Source organism: Lutra lutra, chromosome 9 (genome assembly GCF_902655055.1).
Source record: "Lutra lutra chromosome 9, mLutLut1.2, whole genome shotgun sequence".
Classification (NCBI taxonomy): Eukaryota; Metazoa; Chordata; class Mammalia; order Carnivora; family Mustelidae; genus Lutra; species Lutra lutra.
The window spans coordinates 29,812,598-29,832,032 of NC_062286.1; the positions used below are offsets into that span (position 1 = coordinate 29,812,598).

Genomic DNA, 19,435 nt, shown 5'->3' on the forward strand with positions numbered 1-19,435 from the left:
TGTATCTGCTTTTAAAACCTTAAAAAGGTAGTATGGGAAAGTGGACATGTGTCTTTCCTGAAATTTAAAATTTAAATGAAACTTGAAATTAAATTTAAGATTTAAATGAAATTAAAGAAAATGTAAATGAAATGAAATTAAAATTGTAGGTGACCTTGAAACATAAATAACCTGTTTTGTTTTTTATTTTTTATTTATTATTATTATTTTTTTTTATTTGACAGATAGAGATCACAGGTAGGCAGCGAGGCAGGCAGAGAGAGAGAGGAGGAAGCGGGCTCCCTGCCGAGCAGAGAGCCCGATGTGGGGCTCGATCCCAGGACCCTGGGATCATGACCTGAGCTGAAGGCAGAGGCTTTAACCCACTGAGCCACCCAGGCGCCCCAAATAACCTGTTTTAAAAGCTAGGTCCACCTTGATAGGAAAACAACTGGAACTGGCAATGGAAAATCTGATTTAGAGAAGTTTAAATTTCTAAATATTTCCAAATCCTAAAATGCAATAGAAAAAGAGACGAATGAAGCAGATGCATATTTAAGACCGGGATTGCCCGGTCCTTTAGCTCTTAGAACTCTTTGCAGAACCTCCAAACCACTTCAGTTACATGAATATTTCTGCTCATCCTAATGACCTCCTTTTTAAGTAAGTCTACCACCTTTCTTAGGAAGCTGTCTAGTACTTACAACCCTGAAGATACAAATGTCCTTCCACCATAGATTATAACAAATAATCTCTGCTTTTAGCATCATCAAGCATCCCATGGTGTTTTTACTATAATAGCAGACAGTCGTATGGACACTCACTACCTTCAAGGCCTATTTCTAGCAAGTTATGCCAAACTAATCTCTTTTTTGTGTGAATTATTTGGGTTTGCCCCTGAACGTATGCTTTACTAATAATCTCGACTGTTTTTTGTAAAATGATCTTTCAAATATTATCAAGTCACTTTAACTTTTCTTCCTCTGGGTTATAAATACTAAAATAAACACAACAGAATTTGGTTTATATACTCAATTTTTTCCTAGAAGTCACCAAGGAAGATACTGGATAAAGTAGACCCCTCAGCCCATACCATACTTAGAGAGAGCCCAAGGAGTTCCATTCCTGGAGTTCATGCTAAGTCTTCTGTAACTACCAACATCACACACACACACACACTATATATATATATATATATATATATATATATATATAACTTTAAAATTTTTTAACATAACAGGGTTTTTAATATATTCACAGGTCATACAACCACCATGACTACCTAATTCCACAATACTTACCAACCCAAAAGAAACTCCTTATCCATAAACAATCACTCTCCCTCTCCTCAACTCCTAGCAATCACTAATCTACTTTCTGTCTGTATGGATTTGCCTGTTCTGGACATTTCGTATAATGGAATTATACGTGATCTGAATCCTTTCGTGTCTGGATTCCTTCACTCCACATGTTTTCAAGGTTCATTCACGCTGTGGCATGCATCCGTATTCCATTCCTTCTTTATGGCTGAACGACCCCTTGTAAGATACACATTTGGTTTCTATTTTCATCAGATGAGAGACTTTTTGGTTGTTCTCACTTTTTGGTTGTTATGAATAATGCTATGGACATTTGTATACAAGTTTTTGTGTGAACACATGTTTTCAATTCTCTTGGATATATACCTAGAAGTGGAAACGATGGGTCCTACAGTCATGATGTTTAACTTTTGGAGGACTTCAGGTGATAGCTTAATGTGATTTAGTCCAGCCAGATGGCAGTTACCGGTTCATCCAATAAAAATGTTATTTCTGTCAATATTAAATGGCTTTCCTTAAACAATCAGGAGTGACATCCGTTATTTTCCCAATTGCTGTGTGGCCTGCCATTCTAACAGGAAAGGAAACTGGACTTAACAGACAAGAGTGGTCTAGTAGTTCATACATTTTTGGCTGCCTTTGAACTAATGGAGATTTATCTGAGAACATGATGGTGAGGAGGGTGGGCTGCAGGGACAGGGACAATGAAGGACAGCTGGTGACAGACAGAGCCTCTTGGACAGCTTTTAGCTCAATGGGTATGACCTAGCTACCTACAAGCCCAAAACCTAGAGGTTTTTTGTACACTGAGAGACTAAGTCACTAGATCAGCACCTGGCATACTTGACCACCCAGGAGACTAATGAAGCCAGCCACTCAAAAAAATAATAATAATAATTTTTTTTTTTTACAACCCGTCTGCTAAGAATGATTTTCACATTTTTAAATGTCACATTTGTAATAGTCACGTAAGAACCTATCTGTAACATCCTCACAATTATGACCTTGGCTCACCAAACTTGCAGTATTTACCATCAGATCCTTCAAGGGAAAATTTACAGACCCCTGCTGTAGCGGATATTCATGCAAATTAAATTCTTAAGACCAATGAATAAAGCAGAGCCCCACTATGAATCTGTCACTAGAGATAACCAGTCAGTAAGCAGCCAACGCCCAACACAGGATGTCAAGCGACCTGGGAAGTGACTCAGAAGGATGGCAAAGCACAGAACGAAAATAGGGAACGCAGAGTGTGCACAGTGGTAAGGGATGGCGCATCAGGTCATCAAATCTCTGGGAAATTCTAATAAAATGCTCATGCTTTACAGCAGAGAACACCTCCCTAGCAATGTGGGAGTTTGTTTCTGCCTATCTAACTTTATCTAGAGAGTGTTAGACATAACATATTAACACACTTTGCTTTACTGGACCCATCACACACACACCCCACCACTGTCATCCTTCTCCTGCTTCTTCTGACCATTTTCTCTCTTGGCCTCCTGGGCATCAACAGCAAATCCTTATTCACTTGGGCTTGCAGGGCTATGGCTCTCCTATTACAAGGTGGTTAATTTAGACCATGCTGAGAGCTCCCAGTAAGTATCGTGAATGCTGTTTGCATGGTACTATTAAACTTACATTCACTACAACAGACCACCTCTTTTATTTCAGTTCAACAGGGAAAACAACCCTTGGCTTTTGCCAACCTCAATGTTTTCTTTAGTCGCTGAAGTTTCCCAAAAGTAACGACGGTGGACGCTGGTTACTAAGTCTCTTTCCAAGACATATTATCCCTACCTGCTGGTAATATCTTCTGTTTTTCTCATGAGTCAGGATGATCTACACCTAAAATTGGACCTTAAAATTCTTCAGCAAAATGAGAGTTTCGTCTGTTTATATTTGATCTCTTCTATAAGGATGAAAGTAAAGACATTAGAAGTTCCTGCTTTTCCTCAGACTTTGCTAACTTTCTCTCCCTTTCTGTTACATGTAAGGTTTCCTTGGGGGCTCTTTTCACCTAAGGCAAAGACATTACCTTTAGGTTCTTAGTATTCCTTGTCCCTCCTTTCTAGTTTTAATCTTTCTATTGTTGTTCTCACTCAATTTTGCCACATCCGTATCCTCATGGTCCTGCCAAATTACCTCTTTCTAAAACTTTCCCATTAGCCTTCCAGCTTTCAACAGAGTTCTGGGCTCAGCAAAAAATAGGCACATCTCCTTTCCTGGCCTTCCCAAATGCCTATTTCAATTAGTTACTAAGCCTTTTTTTTTGAACAGCCACTAACTTCTGGGGAGTTTGAGCAGAGAACCCCATCACTGTGATTATGTGTTAGTCTGAATTACTTTACTAGTTCCCAGCTATGGAAAAACTACATTTAAAGAGAATGGGTGAGAAATTTATGGGCAATACAAATAAACTTCTCTTCCTATTTTTCTAAAATATAATTTCAGGGGCACCTGGGTGGCTCAGTTAAGTGGCTGCCTTCGGCTCAGGTCATGATCCCAGAATCCTGGGATCGAGCCCCACATTGTGCTCCCTGCTCAGCAGGGAGCCTACTTCTGTCTCTCCCTCTGCCTGCTGCTCCTCCTGCTTGTGTTCTCTGTCACAAAATTAAATAAAATCTTTAAAAAAAAATAAAATAAAATAAAAATTAAAAAAAATAAAATATAATGTCATCTTCCAGAAGACCTTTCTGGTCCAGAAGACCTCTCAGAAGGTCTGAGAGTTTACAATCCACACACACATTGTGGACCCGTCAGTCCAATAACAAATCATCAACAAATCAAAACCAGTATCATCTCTAGTCTTATACCAGTGGTTTTCAGACCATCTTTTCCTGATGTTTCCATATAGTTCAAAATTCTCTCCCTTACCAGTATAAGTTTCCAAAAACTCTCCTCCCATCACAATCTAAATCTGGAAAGCATCTATGAAATCCATGATCTATATAAAAATCCAAGGAAATAATAAGTACCTCTTTGGGGTTATTTTTTTTTTAATTAAGATTAGACAAATACTATATACTCAGGGATATTCACAAAGAATAAGTTATGAAGCACTTACACCAAAGGATCTTTAAAAACAAGATGGACACCTCGATTGTTCCACAAATAATGGGGAAGTATCTTGTCTAGTGGACAAGGAGATCATCTATAGGATTTCTCCATTGTTCCCTTTTGAAAATCCCCAGAGCCTGCTTGTCCTCACGGGCCCAGTCAACCTCATCCAACTACTATTGCTCTGGGGAACCCAGCCTCAGGTCACTGAGCAGAATTTTCTCAAAAAACAAACAAACAAAAACGAAAAGTGCAACGTGCAAACCTTACGTGAGATACTCTTTTTGTTAAGTCACCAATTCTAAGGGAAGAGTCAATCACTCTCGAATGGTGACCAACTCAGGGAGGTGGCCCTAGGACCAGGGAACCAAACCCACGCAGACAGAGACATCTGAAGGACCCAACAGCAGTAAACACTCTCTCTTAGCTATCCTCATTCTTTTTGGTGGTGAAAGACACTGCTTTTCAACCAAACAACTGGCATTCTCTTTCATTACTTGTGGCAGAGGCAATCAGTCAACGTGAGACAGAGCAGGAAGCTGCTGGAACGAGCGCGTGTGTCTAGCTCTCGGCTCTGAACTCCAGAACGTTTCCTCCAGATGCTGCCAGCAGACACTCTGTAATACCTAAACCACAAATCATCACATTCCCCACCCTTTGAGCCAGGGCTTGTCCTTGAGCTCCCCACATAGTGAGATATTAACCGAGCTGGCCACTGATACAATACTCTTTACAAACTCAGACGAAAACCTGCCACGCCCTCCGCGCCATACACTGAAACGTGGAACTCGGGTCATAAAAATATCCACTGGAGGTGAACCTCAGAGAGTAATGCAGGGCATTTCAGACATTTCACAGGGCATGAATCCTGGCTATTTTACTAAAGAAAATATGTTATCAATGTAAACACGTCAGGCATACAACTGTATCTAAAAGGAGACCAAGCATGTCTCAGAAATGGCGCCGTCTTGCAGAAATTACAGGCAGGTCACTACGGACTCTTTGCCAACATCCAAGGAAACTGCCTTTCCTCAAAATAAAGAAAATGGGCTGCTGTCTGGTTGTTTTGGGAACCAGGGTGGTTTTGTTGTGTTTGGGTTGTTGTTTGGTCTTTTGGTTTCTTTTTTTAACAACTCTTAAGTTTTATCTACTGTGACACATTAAAGCCATCTAAACCAAACAAAGTATTTCCAAACTATGATACTGTAAATTAGAAAAATCGTTGACTGGAAGATACTCACACTGAAAAGGTGCCGGGACTCGACCCTGCCCGAATCTCAAAGGGAATGAACCTTCAGTGGACTGCTCTCCCGAAATCACCTTCTGGGCTGCAAAGTACTTGGGCTTGAGCATGTAATCCTGGGTCTGGCCATGATGAATCATCACATTCTGTGAGGAAAGGGGTGTCACTCTGGGAAGAAACAAAGCCGGGATAGGGAAATTAATTATGGATTTTTAAAGCTAAGGTGGGAAAAACAAGAAATTTAACTTAGGAAACAGACTCCACACAAGGCTCAATTTTTCCTTCAAATACTGTAGTTGACCATTTATAATACGAGGAACTAAACATTTACGCTTAGAAACTTTAACACAGGGCACCTGGGTGGCTCCGTCGGTTAAGCATTCGACTCTTGGTTTGGTCTCAGGTCATGATCTGGGGGTTGTGAGACTAAGCCCTGCATTAGGCTCCACAATGTCTCCCTCTCCCTCTTCCCCTCCCCCTGGCTTGTGAACACACACAGTCTCTCTCTCTCTTTCTGTGTGTGTGTGTGTGTGTGTGTGTGTGTGTCTAAAATAAATAACATCCTTAAAGGGAAGGAAGGAAGGAAAGAAGGAAGGGAGGGAGGAAGGAAAGACAGAAGGAAGGAAGGAACCTTAACATGAAAAGGGACTCTGCCTGTATAGTCTAGAATAGACTGAACAGACCACCACAGACGGAGTCTATCACAGGATTCAGAGCAAAGTTAGCACAGCCTGTATGCAGTACACACATTCATACGTAAGAAAGACAATGACCTATAAATGAGAAGGTTCACATATTTAAAAAGAGCATTTTATATATACTGGTAAGTAGAGAGTATTGGAAATGCAAAGAGGGGAAAGGAAGAAGGAAAAACAGAGAGGGGACTATGAAAGAAATTCCCAGGTTGACCAGTTATGCAAAATTAACAGTCAACAATCAGAGCCTGAATAGTAAATGGTGGGACCTTCCTAATGACAGAAGGGAAGATGGGCAAGCTCCTTGAGCCTCACCCTCCTAACCAGTACCATAGATCCTCTGTCACACACACAGGGCAAAGAAGAAAAGGCTCATAAAAATTCTGAACCCATAAAAACTGGAAAAAAAGAATTTTTTAAATTATTTCTTGAAATACAATTATGATAAGGAAGAAACATTCAAGTTTTTCTAGTTAACATTTAAATATTTTATGCTGCATCTCATAATAATTAAAAACTGTACTATTCTGGTTAAATGTTTTATAATGACTAGTTCCTAAGAATAACAACAATGGTAAGAATAACTAAGCACAATCTCATTTCCTCACTGTCACAAGTCAAGAACCTTGGGGATTCCGGGAGACAATCACACTCTGGCCCAGCCATTTTCTAGGACAGTTCTCTTTTGTTCCATGTAATGGAAACCATTCTTTTTTTAAGTTTTTGTTTTTTTGTTTTTTTAAACTGGCATAGTTAACATACAGTGTTATATTAGTTCTGGGTATTTTATCCAAACAATACAAAAATACTAATTCAAAGGGATCATGCACCCCTATGTTTACAGCAGCATTATCTACAATAGCCACAACAAGGAAACAGCCCAAGCGTCCATCAATAGATGAATGGATAAAGAAGATGTGGTAATATATTCACAACAGAATATTATTCAGCATGTTAACTTTAAAATAATAAACCTTTGCCCAGATTTAATAATTCCCTGGGGAACAGGACTAAAATCATTAGCTAAACCTGATGAATAAATAATCAAATAATATAAAGAAGATATACCAACTAATTCCAGAAAATGCTTAATTGCTACCAAAACTGCTGGGACAGAGCATTTTAACAGCAAATAGAGCCTATGGAAGGAGACCTTTCCAGTGTAACCTTGAATTTTATCGAATGTGGCACATTAAAACCACCTCAATCAATCAAAATATTTCCAAACTATGATACTGGAACTTAGAAAATGGTTGACTGGGATAGAATCACACTGATAAGGTACCCCAAAGCCCCAAAAAGTGTCCCTAAAGAGGGACTCTATATGAGAGGAAGAAATGACACTGTGACAGGTGAGTATGAAAGGTCAACCATCAAGCCACCCAAAACAGCACCACACAGTATCTCATCAAAATCAGGAACAGTCCTGAATAAAGTCAGCCTGTTTGGCAGACTCTAACTAGAGCTGACGAATGAGTTCTTCTGTGGGACAAGGCATCCATGAGAAATGAAAGAAGAGGCTGGGATGAAGAGTGCTTCCCTCTTAGCCAGTCAGGGACCTCGATCCACCACTCTAAAATGGAGAGTTGCAGGAAAGCCTAGGAAAATCCACTCTGGGCCTGAGTTTTCCCAGACACAATTCCATGGATGGGCATTCCCTCTATCACTAGACTAATGACTTAAATTACAAAAAGCCTAAGTAAGGCTTAATGCTTAAACACTTTTGTTTTGATGATGTAAGTGTTGGTTTGAACTTTAAGCATGTTTGGTTGGGATCGAGTAGAAAGTGTAACAGCTGGACACATCTGGTGGTGAATGATAAGAACCACACGTCTACTCCATCAGCCTCGTGCCAACGGGAAGCCCTTCTTCACATCTCCGGAGCAACTCACTCCCCAGCTATGCTGTCATCCTGTCCTGATGCTGCTGGCACCTGCTGGCAGAAGTACTTCTGTTCACAAGCGGACAGCATTCCAGCTCTGACCACTGCCAGGTAGGATGGATGCAGGGTGGGGCAGGTGGGAGGTGAGGAGGGGTGTCTGCCTGCTAGTCGAGGTCCTCCCTTTTGTCCCCTCCGAATCAAGGAAGTGAGAGGCACCTCGAAATGAGCTGAAAGCTTATGTATGGGCTCCTTTTCCCTACACCTACCTGGAAAGTAATGAACAAACAAGGAAGACAGACTTACCGGGTCTTGAACTTGAGTAACAACTCTCAGCCAGCATGGACTTAGGGAAATGAGCCACTGTAATGGTACTTAAGTCTCACTAGAGTAGAAACACTAGCCAAGTCTCAAACACAGCACAGATACGGAGCTAATGAGCCACTGTAATGGTACTTAAGTCTCACTAGAGTAGAAACACTAGCCAAGTCTCAAACACAGCACAGATACGGAGCTAATGAGCCACTGTAATGGTACTTAAGTCTCACTAGAGTAGAAACACTAGCCAAGTCTCAAACACAGCGCAGATACGGGAGCAGACCCGAACGGCACTTCCCCTTCCTCCATCACCTTTCCTTTCCCCTAGTGCAAGAGTGTCAACACACAGGAACAGACTGAGGCCACTGTGCATGACAGCCCCACAAAGAAAGAAGCAAAGCCAGGGACGGCAGCACCACCTGGGGCAAATGGAGGAATCCGTGCCATCACTCATTTCACAAAGACATGATTCGCATTCTCTTCTCTCTTCCTCCCTTCACAGTTGGCCTCCACTTTTCCCTCTAATGTCACCATGCAGTTACTTCCACTCCGGACCACCTCTTTAACTCTTACAAATACATATCCTCTTTAACTCTTCTCTTTTGCCTAAGTATTTCAGGAATAATCTCCCTCCTTTCATTTCAATTGGATTTTCTCCATTCTTCCCTCTCCCGGGGCTGGGGAGTGGGGAGACTTGACTATCACTAGTGAGCATAAGATGTGTCAGAGCATTACAATTTTATTTATTTATTTGACAGACAGAGATCACAAGTAGGCAGAGAGGCAGGCAGAGAGAGAGGAAGGGAAGCAGGCTCCTGGCTGAGCAGAGAGCCTGATGCGGGGCTCGATCCCAGGACGCTGGGATCATGACCTGAGCCAAAAGCAGAGGCTTTAACCCACTGAGCCACCCAGGTGCTGTGCATTACAATTTTTTTTTAAAAGAGAACTAAAATATTTGAGAAAATTAAGCTAAAAATGAAAACTGTAGGACCTCTGGTTCAAAATGGGGGGTTTTTGTTTTGTTTTGCTTTAGATACCTAAAATGTCTTACCTACCTCCAAAGATGTCTTTAACATTATAAGGAATAAAAAAAGATTTAAATCCAGAGTTGACATTTGGCTGTTACACAACAGTACAGCTACACAAGTCATTAAAATATGGAAATATTCCGTTCTAATAAACAGCTGTTATCCCAAGGCCCTTAGTGCCCCTCCCTCCTCCCAGCACTGGGCCTCCCAGAACATATAGCCCTCAATCCTGTAAAGGAGTTAACACTTGTCCAAGCTGGATTTCTAGGTCCCTGTTCCAGCATGGCTTTGGATTCGTCAATACCTGTGCCGCAAAGGGGACTAAAGATGGTTCGTTGTACCCATTAATAAACACACAAGAGATATTTCAACAAATCTGTAAGATTCAAATTGGATTGAGAAATGCTAACTGTTGTAGCAACCAGGAGAAAGCCATGGCCTGAAAAATATCTTCCTAATTTCTTTTAGTTCAACCTGCAGTAAGAAGTCCATTTTAGGGGCACCTGGGTGGCTCAGTGGGTTAAAGCCTCTGTCTTCGGCTCGGGTCATGATCCCAGGGTCCTGGGATCGAGCCCCGTATCGGGCTCTCTGCTCAGCAGGGAGCCTGCTTTCCCCCTCTCTCTCTGCCTACCTCTCTGCCTACTTGTGATCTCTCTCTGTCAAATAAATAAAATCTTTAAAAAAAAAAAAAAGTCCATTTTACTTGGAGAACCAATCCGTGTATATACATATAGGTCTGTGTTTTTATTTAACTAAAGTAAGTGTTATAAAACATTATTTACCCTTAGCATGTGTAGGACACTTTGAGATTTTGTCCGCTCATCTGTTTTTTTAAGTGACAGTCCTGAACCACTACATTGATTTCATGACTTCATGACTCCCTAATGGGTTGTAACCAGTAGGCATAAGGGCACTAGTCAAGAGTGAGGGCACAGGCACAAAGGAGACAATCTTCTCAGGGAAACACAGAGGCGTTTTGGACCTGAAACCAAGTAAAGCAAAGGGTGATTTAAAAAAAAAAAAAAAAGTAGAGCTGAACAGGGGTCTCTTAACTAAAAATCTTTATATAAAGGCAGTTATCCTCCCCAAATCTAGCAAACAGAACATCCAGAAGTCAGACTTCTACCCTTCTGAGGGGGGAAAAAATGCATACTCTTCTCTAAAAGAATGGAACTATGCTGTATAAACCACAAAACTTACTGCTCCCCACTCCCAGAGTAAGGCCTTCTCATTCTGGATTCTGGGTTCCTCTAGCTCAAAGACTGGTCTCCCATTTTCCCCCTGAAAAGATGCGTGCCAGGAAATCAGGAAGACAGGGAGTTCCAGGAGAATGATCCTGGGGGGGAAAGGAGTCACAAGAATGGAAAATACAACTGCAATGTTGGAGACACTTGACTATATGGTATAAAATGCAACCACCGGAAAGAAAAATGGAGAATACACTCAAACGTGATACTAGAACACTCTTCTTCAAGGAACTTACATGAGAGAGAACCACGACACACAGAGAGAGACCCCAGCACTGAGTGGTACTCCCATGGACAAAATACTGCAAATGCTGTAACTGTCAGGAACAACCGGGTTCCCAACTCTGGTGATATTAATGTACAGAGTTAGCCAAAGAAGGTTGGAAGATTCTAGAAGAAGAGGAGAAGGGGAGGCAAGACTGGGACGGCCACTGCCCTCACCTTATGAAATACAAAGTCATCAGATAAGATTCATGACCTTGAGAGATGATGTTGACAAGAAAATACAGAGGCACAATCTGCTCTTGGGGTGTACACAGGCTACGAAAATGAAATAATGATTTTGAGAGAAAGGGTGCAGAGTGAGAGGTGAGGTAAAGGAGCTAAATCTTCACTTTCTATGGCAAGAAGTGTTTAGACAGCATCTAAAAGGAATAAATGAGGAAATGGCTGGGTGGAGACAAACTACCCGAAGGACCAACAGGACTTAAGGTTTAAAAAAGGCAGGACAGTTGGGGGCAAAAGGAAAAGGACTCAGGTAACAATGAAGGTTTCAAGCCTAGTTGACTGGACAGTTATTTTTGTTCAAGGCCAAGGGAAAAAGAAACAGCAAAGAAGCATGCTGAGTTACGGCAGGTAGAAGAAAGGGTCAGTTTGTGAGGACAATAATTATGTTCGAGACAGAACACGGAGCAAGTCTCCGAGGGGCAATTAGGGAAAGCCTCCAAGATGTGGAAAGGTGATGTTCTAAGAGGAGCCAACTTCTTCAAAGGCAAGAATGTCTCAGAAAAAAAGAACATAGAGCCACATGGTCTGGAGGATATTCACACTTAAGGGTAGGGACATAGAGAAAAAATGGGGGAGGGGGGAATTAGGAGATAAACAAGAATAATGTGGGTCCCGAAAGAATAAATGGAAGAAAGTTCCTAGGAGAAAAGGAGAGAGCATCACCTGCCAACTGCAGCAGAAAAAGCAAGGAATGAAATGAGGAAAGGTCATGCCTAAGTTGGGAGGTCACTGGTACCATCCACAGTGTGTTTTCAGTAGTGACAGGAGTGTGGCTGCAATGGGCCATACACTTGATAGGTGGCATGCTGTGACACATGGACAAGACAGACAAGGAAAAAGAGGCTGGACTTAGGGGTAGCGCTGGCCATCTGAAGGCCTGAGTCCGTGGAAACCTCTGTATCTTTATAAGCAGAGGGGAAACAATCGCATACAATTTCTTTCCTTAAAAGAAAGGATTAGTCACACACTGTTTACACTGCTGCCTTCAGAGTGGCAATTTTTGGCACACGTACCGACTAAACTTTTCCATATTTCTACTAGATTCATTATTTGACCTGTGGAATGGGTGGGAGGATCTGGCAAAACACAAGCCCCTTTCCACTTAAGGAAAGAGCTTTGGACCTCACAGAAGGAAACCCCCAACAGGCCATAAAATGTTTCCCACAGAAGTCCAGTCTAACATGATCCAAACCTTTCCCCTATGTGTAGCGTACTCAGGTTTATAATCCAGACTAAGAGAAACCAGAAGGAGAAGAAAACAGAGCTGGAGGAGGCCACGAAGAATCATATCCAGACTCTCAGGGCCAGTTTCTGCCAGCAAAACTCAAGGGATCCTAGGGCAGCCCTGCATGGGTTCCAAGTTGTTGAGAAGCATGGGTACATGCTACTCAAGGGAGAGGCGGTACACTCAAGTACACAAGATGCCAGCTACAGTTTGGTGGAGGAAACAGAGTTCTCAAGGCTGAGATGCACAGAGGGAAGGACCAAGAAAAAACATACAGCTAAGAAGAGGTCATAGGACAGCATAACACACATGTGAAGGGAGACTAATTATTGTGGTGAGCCCATTCATACCGAATTATCTTTCAGACCAAGAAAAGGATTAGGAGGTAAAAGACTGCTGATGATGAGATCAAAGGGCAGCACAGACAGACAGATTGCCAGTAACAGGATGAGGCAGAGCCGGAGTCTGCCAGAACACACACAGTGGAAGTAAATGAAACAAGCAAACACAAAGACTGGAGAACAGAAGGAAAGAGAAGAGTATATGAAACAGCTAAGTGTAGGGGATAGACCAGTAGGGGACTGAGGAAATGAAATGAAAGAAGGTAGATATTTCGGGGGGTGGGGGTGGGGGAGGGAATGCTTGGAAATGTAGTAAACTGTGGTGGTCATCATTAATAAACATGGAAAACAGAACCAAGTACTTTGGGAACCAATGGTCTTTGGCAAGTGGTTCTTTCCTGGGAGTGATTCTGCCCCCAGGGGCATGTGGCAATATCAGAGACATTTTTGAACGTGATGATTCAGAGGTGAGGGGCTCAACCCATGGGGAGGGGCCAGGGAGCTACTGAATGTCCTCCAGTGTACAGGACAGTCCTCCATGAGAAGGAATTATCTGGCCCCAAATATCAGTAGGGCCAAAGCTGAAAAACCCTGTTCTCAACAAGTGCTACTACCACCAAACAATTTTAAGAGACATGAGTAAAGAGCAAATGGCCTGTGGGAATGACCATGAAAAGCTCTAGAGGAGATAAAAATCTGTACAACCTCCTATGTATTTTGTATGCCCTATGAGGCCAGGGACATAGCTCTGGACTCAGATTGCCTGGCTGGCAACCTGGAAGAGGGGGCTGGCCTATCCCTGAAAATGGCATGGAATAGCAATTTTTAAAAAAATCATTTACTAGAATTCCTTGTAGGAACAGTACAACATAGAGTTGGAAAGAACTTTTTGTTAAAATGCTTAGCATGGGAAGGGAGCGCACCATGAAGAGACGGTGGGAAAAGAGGTGCCATGATGCCTTCTAAGATGGGAGAGTCCAATCAACCACACGTGTTTAGTTATGCCAAGAAGGTTAATGTGTTCAAGGCTTAGCGTGACCTGTTGGGGTAACACACAAGGCTGAGAGCTACACCTACAATTTCCCACATCTGCCTTTTCTTCAAATGGTCATCCATATCCTCTCTAAAGAAATGTCTAACTTGTGGTGTCTCACAACTGGCCCCCGAGAGGGAACCCGTGTCTCCACACAGCCCTGGTTAGGAGACACTCTTTTGAACATGACTGCTACAAGAAAATATCCCAGGAATTCTCAACCCATCTAATTCCAAGTTCCTAGAAGAGGGGAAAATATAATCAAAGAGCTGTAATGAAGAGGAAACTTTAAGAAGCAAGGGGAAAAAGACTTTGTCTTGGAAAGTTTAATGAAATAATCCCAGCACTCCAGAAATAAAAAATGAAGTTGGCTGAAATCAAGTGCTTTGGGGGGGTGGGGGGAGGAAATGGTCTAAACAACTCAATTAAAAGCCAGAGCTTGTCAGACTGGTTAGAAAGCAAGACCCAACTACACAGCTGCCTACAACAAACCCACTTTAACTATTATGACAGACATGTTAAAAGCAAAAGATTGAGAAAAGATTACACATGTTCACATGAATCAGAACAAAGCTGGAGTGGCTAGGACTATGTTAATACAGGCAGAGTAGATTTCAGAGCAAAGAATATTACTAAGGATAAAAAGGATCATTTCATAAGGATAAAGGGTCAATTCATCAAGAAGACACAAGAATCCTAAACAGCTGTGCACCTGATAACAGAGCTTCCAAGTATGTGAAGTAAAAACTGTTTAAAAAAAAAAAAAAAAGCCATGATGGGGCGCCTGGGTGGCTCAGTTACTGGGTGTCTGCCTTCAGCTCAGGTCATGATCCCAGGACCATGGGATCAAGTCCCACATAGGGCTCCCTGCTCTGCGGGGAGCCTGCTTCTCCCTCTCCCTCCCAATCTCCCTCCCTCCCACTCCCCCTGCTTGTGTTCCCTCCCTCACTATGTCTCTCTCTGCCAAATAAATAAATAAAATCTTAAAAAAAAAAAAAAAGAAAAAGCCATGAGAAACAGATAATTTTGTTGTTTTAGTTCCTGTTTCAATACCCATTTAAAAAACTGACAGAACAAGTACATTGGAAAATCAGTAAGGATATAAAAGACTTAATGCTATCAACCAACTTAACCTAATTGACATTCATAGAACACCCCACCCAACAACAGCTGAACACATGTTTTTCAAAATGCATGCAGGGTATTTACCAAGATAGACCATAATTTCAGCATATAAAAAGTGTCAGTAATTTTTAAAGGACTTGAGTCACACAAACTATGTTCTCTGGCCATCATGAAATTAAATCAGAAATCATAACAGAAAGATCTCTGGAAAATCTTCTAAATATTTGTAAACTAAAAACTAAACTAAATTTGTGAACTTCAAAGCAACCAGAATCCACAGGACTAGAAGAGTCGTAAAATTTGCATGGAACTACAAAAGACAGCGAATATCCAAAGCAACTTTGAAAAAGAAAAGCAAGGTTGGAGGCGTCCCAATTCTGGACTTATGTAAGTTATATCACAAAGCTGTAGCAATCAAGACAGCATGGTACTGGCACAAAAACAGACACAAAGATAATGGGACAGAATAGAAAACCCAGAAATAAACACACAGCTGCATGGTGAATTAATCTTTGGTAAAGTAGGAAAGAATATCCAATGGAAAATAGAGTCTCTATACCTTCAACACATGGTGTTGGGAAAAGTGGATAGCAACAAGCAGAAGAATGAAACTGGACCACTTTCTTATGCCATACCCAAAAATAAATCCAAAATGGATGAAAGACCTAAATGTGAGGCAGAAAACCATCAAAATCCTAAAGGAGAACATAGACAGTAACCTCTTTGACATCGGCCATAGCAACTTCTTACTAGACATGTCTCCTGAGGCAAAGGAAACAAAAACAAAAATAAACTACTGGAACTTCATCAAAATAAAAAACTTCTGCACAGCGAAGGAAACAATCGACAAAACTAAAAGGCAACCTACTGAATGGGAGAAGATACTCGCAAATGACATATCAGATAAAGGGCTAGTATCCAAAATCTATAAGGAGTTTATTATCAAACTAAAAAAAAAAAAATCCAGTTAAAAAATGGGCAGAAGACATGAACATTTTTCCAAAGAAGACATACCAATGGCCAACAGACACATGAAAAAATGCTTAACATCACTGATCATCAAGGAAATATGTATCAAAACTACAATGAGATATCATCTCATGCCTATCAGAATGGCTCAAAATTAACAACACAAGAAACAACAGGTGTGGGGCGCCTGAGTGGCTCAGTAGGTTAAGCTGCTGCCTTCGGCTCAGGTCATGATCTCGGGGTCCTGGGATCGAGTCCCGCATCGGGCTCTCTGCTCGGCAGGGAGCCTGCTTCTCTCTCTCTCTTTCTGCCTGCCTCTCCATCTACTTGTGATCTCTCTCTGTCAAATAAATAAATAAAATCTTAAAAAAAAAAAAAAGAAACAACAGGTGTTGGTGAGGACACAGAAAGGGGAATCCTATTACACTGTTGGTGGGAATGCAAACTGGTGCAGCCACTCTGGAAATAGTATGGAGGTTCCTCAAAAAGTTAAAACTAGATCTACCCTAAGATCCAGCAATTGTGCTACTAGGTATTTACCTAAAGAATACAAAAATAAGTAATTCAAAGGCATACATGCACCCCAGTGCTTATAGATTATTTACAATAGCCAAATTATGGAAAGAGCCTAAATGCCCATCAACTGATGAATGGATAAAGAAGATATGGTGTGTATATATATGCATATGTACACACACACACACAATGGAATGTGTGTGTGTGTATATATATATATATATATATAGCCATAGGAAAGAAAAGATCTTTTATAGTCATATATATACATAGATAAATATTGATATATGTAGATATATCCACAGAAAAGAATGAAATTTTGTCATTTGCAACAACTGGAATAGGGCTAGAGAGTATTATGTTAAGCAAAATCAGTCAGAAAAAGACCAATACCATACGGTTTCACTCATATGTGGAGTTTAAGAAATAAAACAACAGATCACAGAGGGAGAAAAGAGAGGCAAACAAGAAACAGATTCTTAACTATGAGAACAAACTGATGATTACCAGAGGGGCAGTGGGTGGGGGCTGAGTGACATAGGTGACGGGGATGAAGGAAGGCACTTGCTGTGAACAGGTGTTCTACAGAAGTATCTAACTACTATATCATACACCTGAAACCAATATCACACTGCATGTTAACTACCTGGATTTAAGTAAAAACCAAAAAAAAAAAAAAAAAAAAAAAGATGAACAAGTCCTGGGAAATACACCATACATACAGCATGGTGGTTATAATTAATATTACAATATTTATTAGTTTATATTTCCTAAGAAAGTAGCTTGCGAGTATTCTCACCACAATAACTTGTGAATAAATGTTAATTAGCTTGATTGTGTAATTATTTTACAATTACACATAGCAAGTCATCACATTATAGACCTTAAGTATGTAAAATTTTTGTCAACTATAAAAAAACCCCAAAGGATCAGGGCGCCTGGGTGGCTCAGTCCATAATCCCAGGATCCCGGGATTGAGCCCCATATCAGGCTCCCTGCTGGGCAGGAGGCCTGCTTCTCCCTCTCCCACTCCCCATGCTTCTGTTCCCTCTCTCACTGTCTATCTCTGTCACATACATAAACAAAATCTTTAAAAAAAAAAAAAAAAGATCAAAGAAAAAATCAAAAGAAAAACTCAAAATTACTTTGAATTCTGAAAAATGAAAACACAACCTATCTACATTTATGGGCTGCTGATAAACCACTATCAAGGAACAAACGTGTAGGGCTAAGAACCTGTATTAGAAATGAAGGTCTCAAATCAATGACCTCAGCTTCCACACAGACAAACTAGAAAAAAATGAAACCCAAAATGGAGAGGAAATGAAATAAAGGGCAGGGAAGAAATCAATGAAATACAGAAACAGAGAAAAATCACTAAGTGCAAAAGCTATCTGAGATCAGTGAAATTGATAAAACCACAGCTAGACTGATTCAAAAAACAAAATAAGATGCAAATTCTCCCTATCAGAAATGGGAAGGGTGATGTCACTTATATACCCAAAAGGTCTGATAGAATAATTTGAAGAAGCCCCATTAGCCAAGAATGAAGAAATTTCAGCATTGGTAAGAAAAAGTGATAATCTGAAATAATTCATATGTGTTTGAATACATCCATTCAATCCATCCATCCATTTAAAAAAATTCTAAGTGGGGACGCCTATGTAGCTTAGTGGGTTAATATCTGACTCTTAATCTCAGGGTCATGAGTTGAAGCCCCAAGTTATTTAAAAAAAAAAAAAAAAAAGACAAAAATTCCTAACTCACCTTTGGAAAATGCTAGATCATCAACTCATTTCAAAACTGGAGCATGAAAGGACAGAATCAAGCAGAGTATACTGTCATGTGATGGATATTTTTGTATGTCAACTTGAAGGGTAATTTTGGATGAGATTAACACTTAAGTCTCTGCACCAGGTAAACAGAGGACCCTTCACAATGTGGGTGAGTTGATGGCCTCCCTGGCTAGCAGCAAACTCTTAGCAGCAGATTGTCTTTGAAATTTACCTGAACTACTGGTTCTCCACATCTGCACCTGCTGGACTCACCACATAAGCCAATTCCCCATCAATAAATCTCTTTATACATACATACATACTTGCTGGTTCTGTTTCTCTGGAGAAGCCTAATATGCCCACTACTTCCCTATAGAAACTGAACCCTAGCCAAATAATTGAGGAAAGAAAATGAAAAAGGAACAGGATTAAAACACCACTGCTGGCAAGCCCTTATAAGATGTAGGTGTTGATTATCAACGGTTGCTAACATCACAAAGAGAGACATGTTCTCCCCGATGGAAGAGAGGAGCCTACTTAAAAGAAGTCCAATCAAAAATCAAACTCAAATCTGACCAAGCCTCGAGATCTATACACATTCACAGGAAGTTCAGCGGGGCAGAATACACGTGAGCATCACAGGGGTACCACCAACAAACTCTCTAGTTTCTGCGAGAAACTTCCAGTAAAAAGAGGGGAGATTAAAAGATGGGAGAAACAGAACTCTATTGCAACAGATGAACATGGTTTCGATCTAGGAAGTACTTATGAAACATTTGGGGAGGGCGCCTGGGTGGCTCAGTGTCTTAAGCCGCTGCCTTCAGCTTGGTGTCCTGGGATCAAGCCCCGCATCAGGCTCTTTGCTCAGCGGGGAGCCTGCTTCTCTCTCTCTCTCTCTGCCTCTCTGCCTACTTGTGATCTCTCTCTCTGTCAAATAAATAAATAAAATCTTTAAAAAAAAAAAAAAAGAAAGAAACATTTGGGGAAATTTAGATACCTGAAATTTTATCGATTTTATTTGTTTTGGGTAGGCTAATAGTCTTGCAGCTACTTATTAAGGGCCAGTATCTTTTACAGATTCATGCTGAAACATTTATAGGTTGATTTCAAAATAATCAGAGGGAGGCAGAGAAGCAGATTGAGTATAAACAAAACAACTAACTTTTGAGTTGTTAAGCA

At 40.9% G+C, this 19,435-nt stretch overlaps 1 protein-coding gene across 7 annotated transcripts in view; it reads right to left on the reverse strand.

Moving 5' to 3' along the window:
* The window catches only part of LTBP1 (latent transforming growth factor beta binding protein 1), a 405,463-nt gene that overhangs the window by 258,811 nt on the left and 127,217 nt on the right, over window positions 1-19,435 (reverse strand). For 6 of the 7 annotated variants that reach the window (XM_047745652.1, XM_047745654.1, XM_047745656.1 and 3 more), the window contains exon 4: window positions 5,597-5,766. In XM_047745652.1, coding sequence (XP_047601608.1) covers window positions 5,597-5,766 — 170 coding nt within the window. The remainder of the gene's footprint in view (window positions 1-5,596; window positions 5,767-19,435) is intronic. The other variant, XM_047745653.1, reaches the window with a different exon arrangement.